Source organism: Salminus brasiliensis, chromosome 4 (assembly GCF_030463535.1).
Source record: "Salminus brasiliensis chromosome 4, fSalBra1.hap2, whole genome shotgun sequence".
NCBI classification, from domain to species: domain Eukaryota; kingdom Metazoa; phylum Chordata; class Actinopteri; order Characiformes; family Bryconidae; genus Salminus; species Salminus brasiliensis.
The window spans coordinates 42,678,002-42,691,509 of NC_132881.1; the positions used below are offsets into that span (position 1 = coordinate 42,678,002).

General features: G+C 41.0%; 1 protein-coding gene across 1 annotated transcript in view; it reads left to right on the top strand.

The window, feature by feature from the left end:
* The window catches only part of LOC140554963 (probable E3 ubiquitin-protein ligase HERC3), a 52,638-nt gene that overhangs the window by 19,232 nt on the left and 19,898 nt on the right, over positions 1–13,508 (top strand). The window contains exons 10-14 of the mRNA XM_072678518.1: positions 204–322; positions 2,961–3,020; positions 10,263–10,374; positions 12,928–13,117; positions 13,333–13,496. Of these exons, the coding sequence (XP_072534619.1) occupies positions 204–322; positions 2,961–3,020; positions 10,263–10,374; positions 12,928–13,117; positions 13,333–13,496 (645 nt within the window). The remainder of the gene's footprint in view (positions 1–203; positions 323–2,960; positions 3,021–10,262; positions 10,375–12,927; positions 13,118–13,332; positions 13,497–13,508) is intronic.

Here is a 13,508-nt window from a genome sequence, read left to right on the forward strand (position 1 = left end):
ACCTTCTAATGTCCACTTGGAGGTGCTCTAGCCACAGTTTGTGAAGGCAATACCTACAGAAAGCAGATTTGGAAGTTGAATTGGCATTTCCTGTTTAATCTTGATTTGGAGATGGAGTCAGTCTAAACATGGCCGTGAGATGCCCTTGGAAATTGTTGAGTGCTGTTATCTTAACTTTGGTGGGTGTGTTTGTGTGTACACAGAGCTGCCCGGAGGACTTCCGCGTTATTAACACGTCGAAAAGCATTTCTTTGATTAACAGTGAGAGTCTAAACAGTTGGAGATTGAGGCTTCTGGACAGTGCAGATTCCAGCATTACAAAGTGAGTGGAGTTATCGACCATATTAAATGCTGATCTTGGTATTATGTCTCATTTCTCATTTATCCTGTCAGTTAGTGTCCGTGCTTTTCTTTTTGCTTCTGAAAGTCGTAACATTAAAAGATTGCTGATTCTATGATGAGAATAATGAGAATCAGTCTCTTGCTCATTCCTTCCATATTTAGTGGGGCATATATGGTGGTTGGTGTGGTGCAACAGATAACACAACAACCTGCCACTGAGCTACCACACCATGTTGGAGACTGGGGTTTGATTCCCGGCCTGGGTGACTATGCTGCGCTACACCAATAAGAGTCCTTGGGCAAGACTCCTAACACTCCATTGGCCCTCCTCTGTAATACGAGTAACCTTGTAAGTCGCTCTGGATAAGAGCGTCAGCTAAATGCCATACATGTAATGTAAATGTTCCACAGCTCAATGCTGGGGGGCTTTATAGCCTGGCATTAGGCAGCATGGTGCCAATAGGTCCATGTTAATCTGCTCCAGAGAGTCCTATTCTATGGCATTACTTCTCTACAGGGACTAGACACGCTGTGTATGAATTTGCACATCTGTGTCAGCAAAAGGAGCATTTATTAGAAGGGGTATCCACAAACTACCTTGTTTACATGGGCAAATTAAATATGAAAATCAAGTTTGGCCTTAGTTTTTTCCCCCCATATTTTTGATTTAATGAAAACATGAAGGACAGCATGCCTTGTACTACACTTGTAGGCGATTATTAACTTTGGCATCTTCACTAAAGCTCTGTTTGTAAACTCTCCAAAATGTGGTGTATGTAAATGTGTCAGTTTATTTTATCCAGCTAATTTTAATCTGTTTAGTTTGTGGGACGCCCCATTTAATACTAGTTTTTAAAAAAAAAAAAATTAAGTACAAACATATCATTATTTGGTCGTTTTTCAAGCAATATCTGTAAATTAATGTTATGTAATTGCACCACCACCAAAAACAATTAACATTTGACTATCATTTATTAAAAATGATCAAATAAAAGCCAGAAATTCCTATGAACATAAAATCAAAAGTAAGGAAGCAGCCTTTGGCCTCTGGTCTTGGTCAGATTTTGGATTTTCTATAAATTATAAAAGGATTGGTGGCCTATTATTCATTTCCAAGTAGTTATTACACAGACCTCTTATCACTAATTAAAGATTTATTTTAAAAACCTCACTGAAGGATGGCTAAAATGTCATATGTTCATATGCCATGCACTGATGTGTAGTAACGTTTTGGACGTGCTTAAAGGGACCAGTTCCCTAGTACTTGGTACAAAACCACAACACAACCTAATACGAGAAAAAGACAATACCAGATGCCATTCTGACACTCATCAAGTGATGGAGTGGGTTGAGAAGTGCAGTGGTTTTTGCAATCTGATAGGGTACACAATTACCAAATTTGACCATAATTGAGAGAGTATGTGACTGTGTCTGGAAGTGTTTTCAGAAGCAAATCTCAGCCACTGTAGTAGGAGGTGTGTGTACAGCAGTGAAGAATGGTTAGGAAGCAGTTCATTTAGACCATTTCTGAAATCAGTTCTGAAAACGGGCTGAAACAGTGGGAAGCAGCCGTCAAGGCCAGAGGAGAACGTAGTTCCACAGTAGTGGAAAAACAACATTTGAGCAGTACGTTTTGATTGCCAGTGTTGTGGTCAGGCTCTCTGTGCTGCGACAGTTAAAGCATTTGAGCTGTAGAACAACTGGCCAATGATTCAGAAGGTGATCATTCATTCATTTGTGTGTTTATGATTAGCAGCCTGTTGGCCTCCGCACGTCTCATTGGCTGGTCTTTATCAGAGCAGTGTGTTTATTGATGTTTTATCTACTGGTTGTGGTTTGCTACATGAGAACATGAAGGACAGCATGCCTTGTACTACACTTGTAGGCGATTATTAACTTTGGCATCTTCACTAAAGCTCTGTTTGTAAACTCTCCAAAATGTGGTGTATGTAAATGCGTCATTTTAATTTATCCAGCTAATTTGAATCTGTTTAGTTTGTGGGACACCCCATTTAATACTATTTATTTATTTTTTTTTAAATACAAACATATCAGTATTTGGTCGTCTTTCAAGCAATATTTGTAAATAAAGGTTATGTACTTGCATCACCTTTGTAAAAACAATCAATATTTCACTTTATTTCATTTATTAAAAAATATATAAATTAAAGCCAAAAATGATGGCCTGTGAATTCCTATTGAGGAAAAGGTTAGGACACCATAATAGCTGTTATTACTCCCCTTTGGATTAAATAGCCTCAATTAGACATTTCCTATAACCGTCATATATACGAATCTCTGACACCGACTGGGGGATAGGTTTTCCCACTCCTCCATGCAGAATTCTTTCAGCTGTCTAGAAATTTGCCCCACAGCATCTTAATAGGATAATGATGGACTTGGCCACTTCAGAACTGTCCATTTCTTTCTTTTTCTATTACTGACTTTTCTTTAATTTCTCAGTTATAAACAACAGTTCATATTTATTTTAAATATGTAAAAAAAAGAAAGCTTTTCCAGAGGTGTCCTCATTTTTTTTTTTCACATGACTTTTTAATGTCATGTATGATCCTGTTTATTTTGTCCACTAATGAATTTGCTCTTTGTCCCATATACAGTGACATCATCCTTCTGCTGTCCTCAACTGCATGCTGGAATGCCAGCTTTCTGGACCAGAGGTAAGCAGTGATGATGATTAATCCCTGTGATCCCGGCTCTGTAAAAGAAAACTTCACTAAAAGTCTTGTGTAATAGTGACTGCCCTCCCATGCACTAGCTTTTATTCATTGTTTACTTGCCGCTGAGGCAGGCGAGTACAGCACGGTATGACGTCTTATTTGTCCTGTTATGATTTGAAAGCTTGAGGTCGCCATTCAAACAGGCTGATGTGTCCTAGAGGGGAGGATGGACGGTGAGGCAGGTTCAATGGGTTATTGAGTGCATTTGGATGATGAGACCGGTTATTCGTCTGTCTTTCTCTCTCGCTGGACCTCTCTCCTCCTTTCACTCACACTCACATGCACACTGATTAACAGGGCTGGGTATCACCACTGATATCCCAGATCGATTCGATTCCGATTCACAAGGTCCCAATTCAATTTGATTTCTGATTCGTTTCGATTCAATTCTGTATCGATTCATTTAGGCATATTTCAGATACAATATGTTTTGTTTAAATATGAAGAGATTTTCAGAGAACCAATGTTGTAAATGTACAAGGAACACTCTCACACCATTATTAAAATATAAAAATACAGCCTTTATATGAACTCTGAGTTTGTGACTACGATGAAAAAAATGATTCAGTGCGCTTCACTCGGCCAAGCAAACGCACAACAGGTGAACTTATGAGAGCTGCCTGTGAGGCTAAATTGACTGTGCGGGTGAAACGTCCAATGTGCAGGGGTTGAGTATGCAAATTTTAAAGATTGATCTCAGGCTTCGATATCAGATCATTCAAAGGAAGATCGATTTAATTCGAAAAATGAAATTTCTAAACACACCTCTACTGATTAATGCAGTATCGGATAAGTTGTGCAAAGTTATAGCACCTGTTACTGAATGTAGGTCATTAAATCTACCCACCCATCTCTGACTTTTTACCTGTATGACGTCTGTTTACACCTTTTGGTTTGATGCCTAATACATCAGGGTGAAAGCTGAAAGAACTCAAGTGCAATGAATATGCCATTTTTGCTTTGATCCAGACCAAGGGAACTGCTCTTTGGTGTGTTTTCCCCACGTCTGTATGGGTTTTCTTCTGGCCGCTCTGGTTTTCTTATGCAATCTGGCATGATGAACTGGGCATGATAAATTGACCCTAGGTTTTAATGGGTATGTACCAAACGCACACTCCTACACTAGTGCCCTGTTCAGGGAGAATTCCTGCCTTGCACCCAGCGATTCTGGGGAGGCTCTTGATGCAAGAATAAGGAGTTGATGACCAAGATGAAGAAGTAGAAAGACAAAGAATAGGTAGATGACAAAATGGATGAAATGGACAAAGTTAAAAACAAAGGTGAAGAAGTCAAAGTAGATGTTGAAGATCAAGATGATGAAGATGGTGAAATAGACAAAGTTGAAGATGACTTAGTAGACGAAGTTGACCATAATGATGGTGATGTTGATGATGACTTATTTGAAGACAAAGATAAAGACAACAAAATTGATGAAGTAGATGAAATTGATGACTATGATAAAGTAGATGAAGGAGGCGAAGTAGATGTAGTAAACTATATTGAAGACAAAAATGAAGATGATGAAGTTGAAGATGACTAAATAGGCGAAATGAAAGACAGCGATGAAGATGACAAGTAGATGAAATTGGTTGAAGTTGAGGAGATGATGAAGTAAATGAAGTGAAAGAGAAAGACAACGAAATTGATGAAGTAGATGAAATAGACGATGACGAAGGGAGATGAAGTAGACGAAGTTAAAGAGACGACGGTGAAGGAGGTGAAGTAGACAAAGTTAAAGAGAAGATGATGAAGGAGGTGAAGTAGACAAAGTTAAAGAGACGACGATAAGGGAGATGAAGTAGACGAAGTTAGAGACGACGGTGAAGGAGGTGAAGTAGACAAAGTTAGAGACAACGATGAAGGAGGTGAAGTAGACGAAGTTAAAGAGACGACGATTAAGGAGGTGAAGTAGAAGAAGTTAGAGACGACGGTGAAGGAGGAGAAGTAGACGAAGTTAAAGAGACGACGATAAGGGAGATGAAGTAGACGAAGTTAGAGACGACGGTGAAGGAGGTGAAGTAGACAAAGTTAAAGAGACGACGATGAAGGAGGTGAAGTAGACGAAGTTAGAGACGACGATGAAGGAGGTGAAGTAGACGAAGTTAGAGACGACGGTGAAGGAGGTGAAGTAGACGAAGTTAAAGAGACGACGATGAAGGAGGTGAAGTAGACGAAGTTAAAGAGACGACGATGAAGGAGGTGAAGTAGACGAAGTTGAAGACTACGATGAAGATAATAAAGTTGATAAAGTGGATGAAGATGAAGACGAAGAAAATCAATCCTCTTAGACATAGATTCAGTCATACATCGCCAGCTGTGATTCTCAATTGCTCTTCTACAAACCTTCAAATTCACTTAACGTTCAAATTCTCGTTTCTGCTGGTGTTTTATACGCCCAGATTCCGTTCCTCTGCCCTGTCCTATAAAAGAACAGAACATCTTTTGGCTGAGTCATGGACTGGATGATTATCTCTTTGTGAGGAGTGACCCTTGGAATCATCAGCATTATCATCATCTACATAATGCTGTCCTCACTAAATCGTACTTCACATTAATCTCCTCTACTAAAAAGAGAGCCGAACATTTGCTGGAGAGATTATTTGATTATGTAAGTCTCAAATGGTGTCATTTACTCCCCGTTTGGTATAATGGCCGGGAGGACCAAGCCCGCTCTAAAAATGCCCTTGCGAAAATTTGGTTGAGAGATGGCTTTTGCTCTGCGCTGCACATCGTGGTCTTATGTGTAATGAGATTAATTGATGAGATTGGGCATCAATGGGGGTATTTATCATGCTTTTAATCTAGTACTGATTGGTACTGATAACGATCGGTTGGCTAATATTTAACCTAGCAATTATAAAATTAATGAAGCTGTGATTCCTACATACAGTGTTCCAGCATAGAGTTGATGTATCAGCATCATGACATGACCCTTTTTTTTTTTTTTTTGATGCTTTGCTTCACTTAAAATTATGTCAAAAGGAGGGAGTCTTACACAGTACTGTAAATGTTAACCAGACAGAAACTTGATTTCCTCAAAAGAAATAAACTGTGTATGTATTTTAATGGCTGGATTTGTGAAGACTGCTGAAATGAACCTTCATCTTCTTGTGGGACACCTAAACTGCTATACTGGTACAGATTATATACTGGATACAGTACTGTGCTAAAGTTTTAGGCACCTAATGGAATAAAAAAAGTGTTTTATTTACTCTGTAAATCAATCAACCAATCACCCTTCATTTTCACTCAGAAATACATTAAGGGGGTGCCCTCATTTTCAATGCAGCTGGGCATTTATTACTTAAAGATATACAAAAAAACCTTGCGTCTAATCAGGTTAAACTAAAAGAAGAAATATATAGACAACCTTGCCAAAGTAAAGTAAAACGTTAAAGACTTTAAAAAAATAAAGGCAGAAAATACAAAAAACAAACAAACTAAAAAAAAGTTATGATTTAATAAAGAAGGGGAAAGTCATCAAATTTAAATATGACCACACACAATTATTAAGATTACATAAAAGGATGATAAGTAGACAAGCTAAAAAAGGATTATAAAAAAGGAAAAGGAAAATAAATAAAATGATGAATTAATAATAATAATAATAATACAATTAAAGTTAAAAGGTAAAAGAAAAAAGTTAAATTTAACTAGACTATCCGAAGGTGATTAGAAACTAAAAGTAAAACACTTACAGTGGGGTAAAAAAAAGTATTTAGTCAGTCACCAATTGTGCAAGTTCTCCCACTTAAAAAGATGAGAGAGGCCTGTAATTGACATCATAGGTAGACCTCAACTATGAGAGACAAAATGAGAAAAAAAATTCACATTGTCTGATTTGAAGAAGAATTTATTTGCAAATAATGGTGGAAAATAAATATTTGGTCAATAACAAAAGTTCATCTCAATACTTTGTTTTATATCCTTTGTTGGCAATGACCGAGGTCAAACGTTTTCTGTAAGTCTTCACAAGGTTGGCACACACCGTTGCTGGTATGTTGGCCCATTCCTCCATGCAGATCTCCTCTAGAGCAGTCATGTTTTGGGGCTGTTGGCGGGCAACACAGACTTTCAACTCCTTCCAAAGGATTTCTATGGGGTTGAGATCTGGAGACTGGCTAGGCCACACCAGGACCTTGAAATGCTTCTTACGAAGCCACTCCTTTGTTGCCCTGGCAGTGTGCTTGGGATCATTGTCATGCTGAAAGACCCAGCCACGTTTCATCTTCAATGCCCTTGCTGATGGAAGGAGGTTTGTCAAAATCTCACAATACATGGCCCCATTCATTCTTTCATGTACACGGACCAGTCGTCCTAGTCCCTTTGCAGAGAAACAGCCCCAAAGCATGATGTTGCCACCCCCATGCTTCACAGTTGGTATGGTGTTCTTTGGATGCAACTCAGCATTCACTCTCCTCCAAACACAGCGAGTTGTGTTTGTACCAAACAGTTCTACTTTGGTTTCATCTGACCATAAGACATTCTCCCAGTACTCTTCCGGAACATCCAAATGCTCTCTAGCAAACTTCAGACGCACCCGGATATGTACTGGCTTAAGCAGGGGAACACGTCTGGCACTGCAAGATCTGAGTCCCTGGCGGCGTAGTGTGTTACTGACGGTAGCCTTTGTAACGTTGGTCCCAGCTTTCTGCAGGTCTGTCACTAGGTCCCCCTGTGTGGTTCTGGGATTTTTGCTCACCGTTCTTGTGATCATTTTGACCCCACGGACTGAAATCTTGCGTGGAGCCCCTGATCGAGGGAGATTAGCAGTGGTCTTGTAGGTCTCCCATTTTCTGATTATTGCTCCCACAGTAGATTTCTTCACACCAAGCTGCTTGCCTATTTCAGATTCAGTCTTCCCAGCCTGGTGCAGGTCTACAATTTTGTTTCTGTTGTCTTTCGACAGCTCTTTGGTCTTCACCATAGTGGAGTTTGGAGTGTGACTGTTTGAGGTTGTGGGCAGGTGTCTTTTATACTGTTAACGAGTTCAAACAGGTGCCATTAATACAGGTAATGAGTGGAGGACAGAGAAGCCTCTTAAAGAAGAAGTTACAGGTCTGTGGCAGCCAGAAATCTTGCTTGTTTGCAGGTGACCAAATACTTATTTTCCACCATTATTTGCAAATAAATTCTTTAAAAATCAGACAATGTGATTTTCAGAATTTTTTAACTCATTTTGTCTCTCATAGTTGAGGTCTACCTATGATGTCAATTACAGGCCTCTCTCATCTTTTTAAGTGGGAGAACTTGCACAATTGGTGACTGACTAAATAAATACTTTTTTCCCCACTATATAGTGGAATATATACTATTCCTACAGAAAGTGGTGGTGCTTCTGCATCACTGTGTTCATCATTAGAACATCTCTAAGTTCTCCTCATGGAGTCTAGTATTATTCAGAGTTCTCCTCAGATCAGCACCTGGTTTGGTGGTAAATCAGGGCTTAATGATGGTAAATCAGGTGAGCTGCTGCTGCTGCTGATTGAGTTGAACACATCCTCCACGCTTTGCTGGCTGGACTGGGGGGCGTCCAGGAGAAACCTGGAGGAACCGAACTCTGCTCTTCAGACTAGCTCACCGACTCTCACTACTTTCTTCAGAATGAGAAGCTCTTGCTCATTTTTACTGGATTTATGTTGACCTGCATCTGTTCTGATGAGAGTTTTTACTGTAAAATACAGTAATAAGTGCTATTTGCTGAGAAATGTCTTTAAATAATGTGCTTAGGTGCCTCAAACCTGCACAGTACTGCATATCTATCTGTACTTATCTAAGCCAAGGAATTTCTGAACACATCATGCTTGTATTGTTGCCAAATATGCGCTCTATTTAATGTACTAGAAGATTTTCTCCATATCTCTGTGTACTGTAAATAGGACTCTGACCTCCACGCTGTGGTCATCATGGCGACAGGCTGTGTTGGTCTGTGTGTGTCTGTGTCTGTGTAATGGCTTAACTCTGCTGTGTTTATGATGAGAGTGTGATTGTAGATGAGACCCCCCCAGAGCAGCCACAGAGATAAAAAGGCCCACATGCAGGCTGGTCTTTATCTGTAGGGTGGGCACATCAGTCCTAGAGCATCATGTGGATTGTAATAACTGGTGTTGAGCATCAAAAGGATTTACGCTCACTTGAGGTTGGCTGCTGGTTGGGTTCAAATTCACATTCAGGTTTTTTGTAGCCCGTCCCCCAACTGTTAACGGATTTGGACTTGTGTTCATCCGGCTTTAAATTTAGCTTTTTTTAGTTTTTAGGGTTTTGTTTGTTTGTTTGTTTGTTTTTAAAAAAAAAAAAATTTACTCAATTTGGAAGGCCAATTACTCAATCCTCTTTCAATTAGACCCCCTTTAGCTGCCTTTAGCCACCACCTCTTTTCAAACTGCCAGTGCGCTCTGAGGAAAGCACCGGATCCTCAGCCAACAGATGCCCGTGTTGACCAACAACTCCATAGTAGGAGTAATGTGGGGGGAGTGCCATCATCCCGTTGGAGAGCAAGGCCAGTTGTGCAATTCTCGGATCATAGTGGTAGAGCCTTAGTCCACTGTACCACTCTGAGCTCCACCATGATGTGTTTTTAATCCTTAGAATTGGTCCCAGCTCTGCTCTTATGATGATGGATCCCATTATCCTCGTAAACTGAACAAATCTCTAATAGGAAACTGTTGGTGAATGTCATAATCTTCATAAAATCTGTGAGAAAGGCTGGTGAATGAGGCCTGATGTTTTCAGGTTAAATTCATAAAATGTCAGACTTGATTAAAGCTCTGTGGAAAGATGGAGAGACATTATCTTTGTGTGACTGCTAGGGCTGGGCGATATGGTAAAAACTATTATATCGTTATATTTAAAGACTTTTCTCGCGATACACGATATTTATGATACATGTAATCACAGACTAAAAACATCAGTAGCGACAGATTCTTATAAACTGCTATTCAGATTCTCTCTCTCATACTGAAAACAGTGATTTATATTCAATATCTGCTGCTCTTCATCTAATTAATCCAGTCTAATTACATGGTTAGTAATGAAAGCTGCAGCTCCTCCATATGCTTAGAAAAGCATACTGTTATCACAATAACTAAATTGATCACAATATGATAAAATATTGTCATATTGCTTAGCTATAGTGACCAGTGATAGTTATACGTTTATATGGTGTGTTTTGTGTCTTCACAGTGATGACTGCCATTTTAAGACCAACCCCAAAGTCCCTGGCATCGACCTCAACTCCGTTAGGCTGCTGTTTGAAACCTTGATGAAGCCAGGTTACGCACGACTGCTGGAGCAGGTATGTAGCAGAAATATGGAGAATTTATATTTTCCTTTTGCTCCTGGGCCCCCACCCCCACCCCCTGGCTCCTTGTCCACTTCTGCCCTTTAATTCCTGTTCTCCACACGAGTGCTAATCAGCGAGGGGAGCAGTAGCTTGCGGTTCTGTGTGGACATGAACAGACCAGGATGCACCTAGACACGCTTCACAGTCATTCCTCTGCCTTTCAGCTCTGCTCCGCCATATATTTTCTATAACCTCTGAGTTCTTATAGTCCGAGTGCTGCTTGTGATATCATTTGTTTGACAAGCCTGTAGTTCCAGAAGTCACTGAAGGACTAAGGCGGTAGAGTGATCTCACAGGATTTGGGATAGGCAACATTACGCTGTTCGTGTAAGCGTTGTCCTTCCTGCTACAACAAAGTTACATAGTGCAGGTAGCAGTGTGCCATGTGGCTAGTGTTATGCTGCATAATTCAAGTAATATTAGTGTAAAATCCTGCAATATTACTTTACCGCTTCAGTGACGGTTCTGGAACTACAAGCTTGTCAACAAATGCACCTGGCAAGTGTGTCCTGAGAGCAGGAATTATACTTCCTGACTGTAGGGGGAGCCCAGAAGCTCTAGTTTTTCAACCCAGAAAGGCCAGTTCTCGCATTATGCTGCTTGAAGCACAGTCAGAGCTGGATTACCACTCTGATTTGCTGTTTTCACAGATCCTCTTGTAGTGTGAAAGGTCACAGGCCAGCTGTTCATGTCAGTGTCGCACGGCCGCAAACTGACACATGCGACAGCTGTAAGGCCACACTCGTGCCTGTTAGCAGGTTTAATTACTACACCAAGACTCAGTGAAGACCTCCAGGTTCCCGCCACAATTGTAACTCTCAGAATGCTAAACACTATGAATACTGCAGATTTGTGCTAGATGAGCTACCACACCTTGTGGGAGACTGGGGTTCAATTCCCGGCCTGTGTGACTGTGCTGCGCTACACCAATAAGAGTCCTTGGGCACGACTCCTCTGTCGCTCTGGAGAAGAAAGTCCGCTAAATGCAGTAAATGTAAATGTAAGTCCTCAGGTAAAACTAATCCAGCTCTAATAAGGGACCTGCCGTGTTCCCAAACATCCTGCCAGTTCTGTTTATAATTAGCGCAGCCCACTGACCGTATATACTGTGGTCATAAATTCTTTCGGAGTGAAACACACAGTTAAGAGTTTATTTTGACTGCCGCGCCGTGTTTGAGTCCGCTGGGCGTTTCACTTTGGAAACATTGCTTCTTTCCACTAATCTCCCGCAGCTATCTGGCGAGTGACACGGATGAGATTTGTTCCATCCCGAAGGGTTTTGAGGTCTCATCCCTCACTGTTTAAAAGGGTGAGTCATCCCGTGTGAAGCCGGCCTTCTAATAGCAAGTGAGAACGTGTGCTCATCAGCCAAACTTGAGTTATACTTCACTTTGAGGTCTGGTTTGGCACATGCAGGGGTGTGTCAGTGTTTGGCTCCTTCTGCCATGGCTGTACTGGGATTATTCTACTGGAGGCTGTGGTAGTTGGCAGCTCTTGGAGCTTAGCTTTCATGTAAAGACATTTCAGGCCATGTAGAACATGTAGATACCTCCAGCTTTAAGCAGACAAAGAAGACAGAACTGCTTTTTCTGTGCCAGTTCTCACACACACACACACACACACACACACACACACACACACACACACACACACACACACACACACACACGCACATATACTCTCTCTTAAAAACCTTAAAAATAAAGGTTCTTTAAAAGCTTCCACTTTTGGAAATTAGAGATTCACAGTGTACGGGATTCTTCGCGGGATTCTTCTGTACAGGAACCAAAAGAGGTTCTTCTACAGCATTGACAAAAGCCATAGAACCATTTTAAGCAGTGTACTTTACCTGTTATTGTATCTGCTGTATGAGAAGTCGTAAAATGTGAAGTCTCTTTCTTTATTTCGCAGTTCGAACCTTGCGTCCCACCTCCCACTCAAATGAACATACCCACACAGCTAGCTCTAAAAGTATCAGCACCTGCAGTTTAACATACACTATATATCCGAATGTTTGTGGACACCCCAACTAATGAATGCATTTAGCTATGTTAACTTGCACCCAATGTTGACACACAAACACACAGCTTGTCTAATTCCTGAAGAGATCCCTGCCGATAGAATAGGACTGTCTGGAGCAGATAAAAATCAACCTATTGGCACCATGCTGCCTAATGCCAGGCGTGGGCTAGAGGGGTAGAAAGCCCCCTGGTGTTAAGCTGTGGAACTGTTCTCTAGAATGATGATTGGTGCTCCATCCAATACTTTTGGGATGAGTTATGAAGGTGGGGATGAGGTCATCCAACATCTTGACTTTACTAATACTCTTATTACTGAATGCAATTAACTCCCCACAGCAATGCTCATCCAAATTTTTAATATGCTTGATTTTAGAAGAAACAACAAATGAGCAGGTGTCCCAATACTTATCTATTTTTAGCATGACGTTCCTGTGGTACGTGTCGCTGTTTTATGACATGGTTGGCTCACGCTCATGATTTCCAGACCACGAAGAGCTTTGAGAGCCTGCTGATCCCTCAGCTCCCCTGCTCCCCTCCAGACGTGGAAGCCATGCGCATCTACCTGATTCTCTCAGAGTGTCCAGCTCTCCACGACTCTAAAAACTACATCTCCCTGACCATTCCCCTCGCCATGGCCATTCTCAGACTGGATGCCAACCCCAGTAAAGTGCTTGGTAAGATAACCCAGTCTCCATCTATGTGCTACTACGTGCATCTTTTCACTTGAGTAGCCAATCCGTATGGTGCCCAACTTATTACTGTTAATGGTCCGTTTCCAGAGCTATTGAGAATCTTTTGCTATTGAGCTACTGAGAATCTTTAGCCACCTAAAATTCCTGAGAACGTTTTGGATCATCGTCTCATGTTTCATGTTTGTGTTTTTCTGTAGATAACTGGTGGTCGTTAGTGGACTGTGAAGTTTTCTCCAGACTGGTGGAGATGTATAAGAGTATTGTGGTGTTTCTACTCACCGGCGGAAAGGCCCTTCTCATCCCTGTGTTTCTGGAGAGCTACATTAGCGCTACCCTAAGACTACTGGAGAAACTGCACAAAGTAGAGTACCTC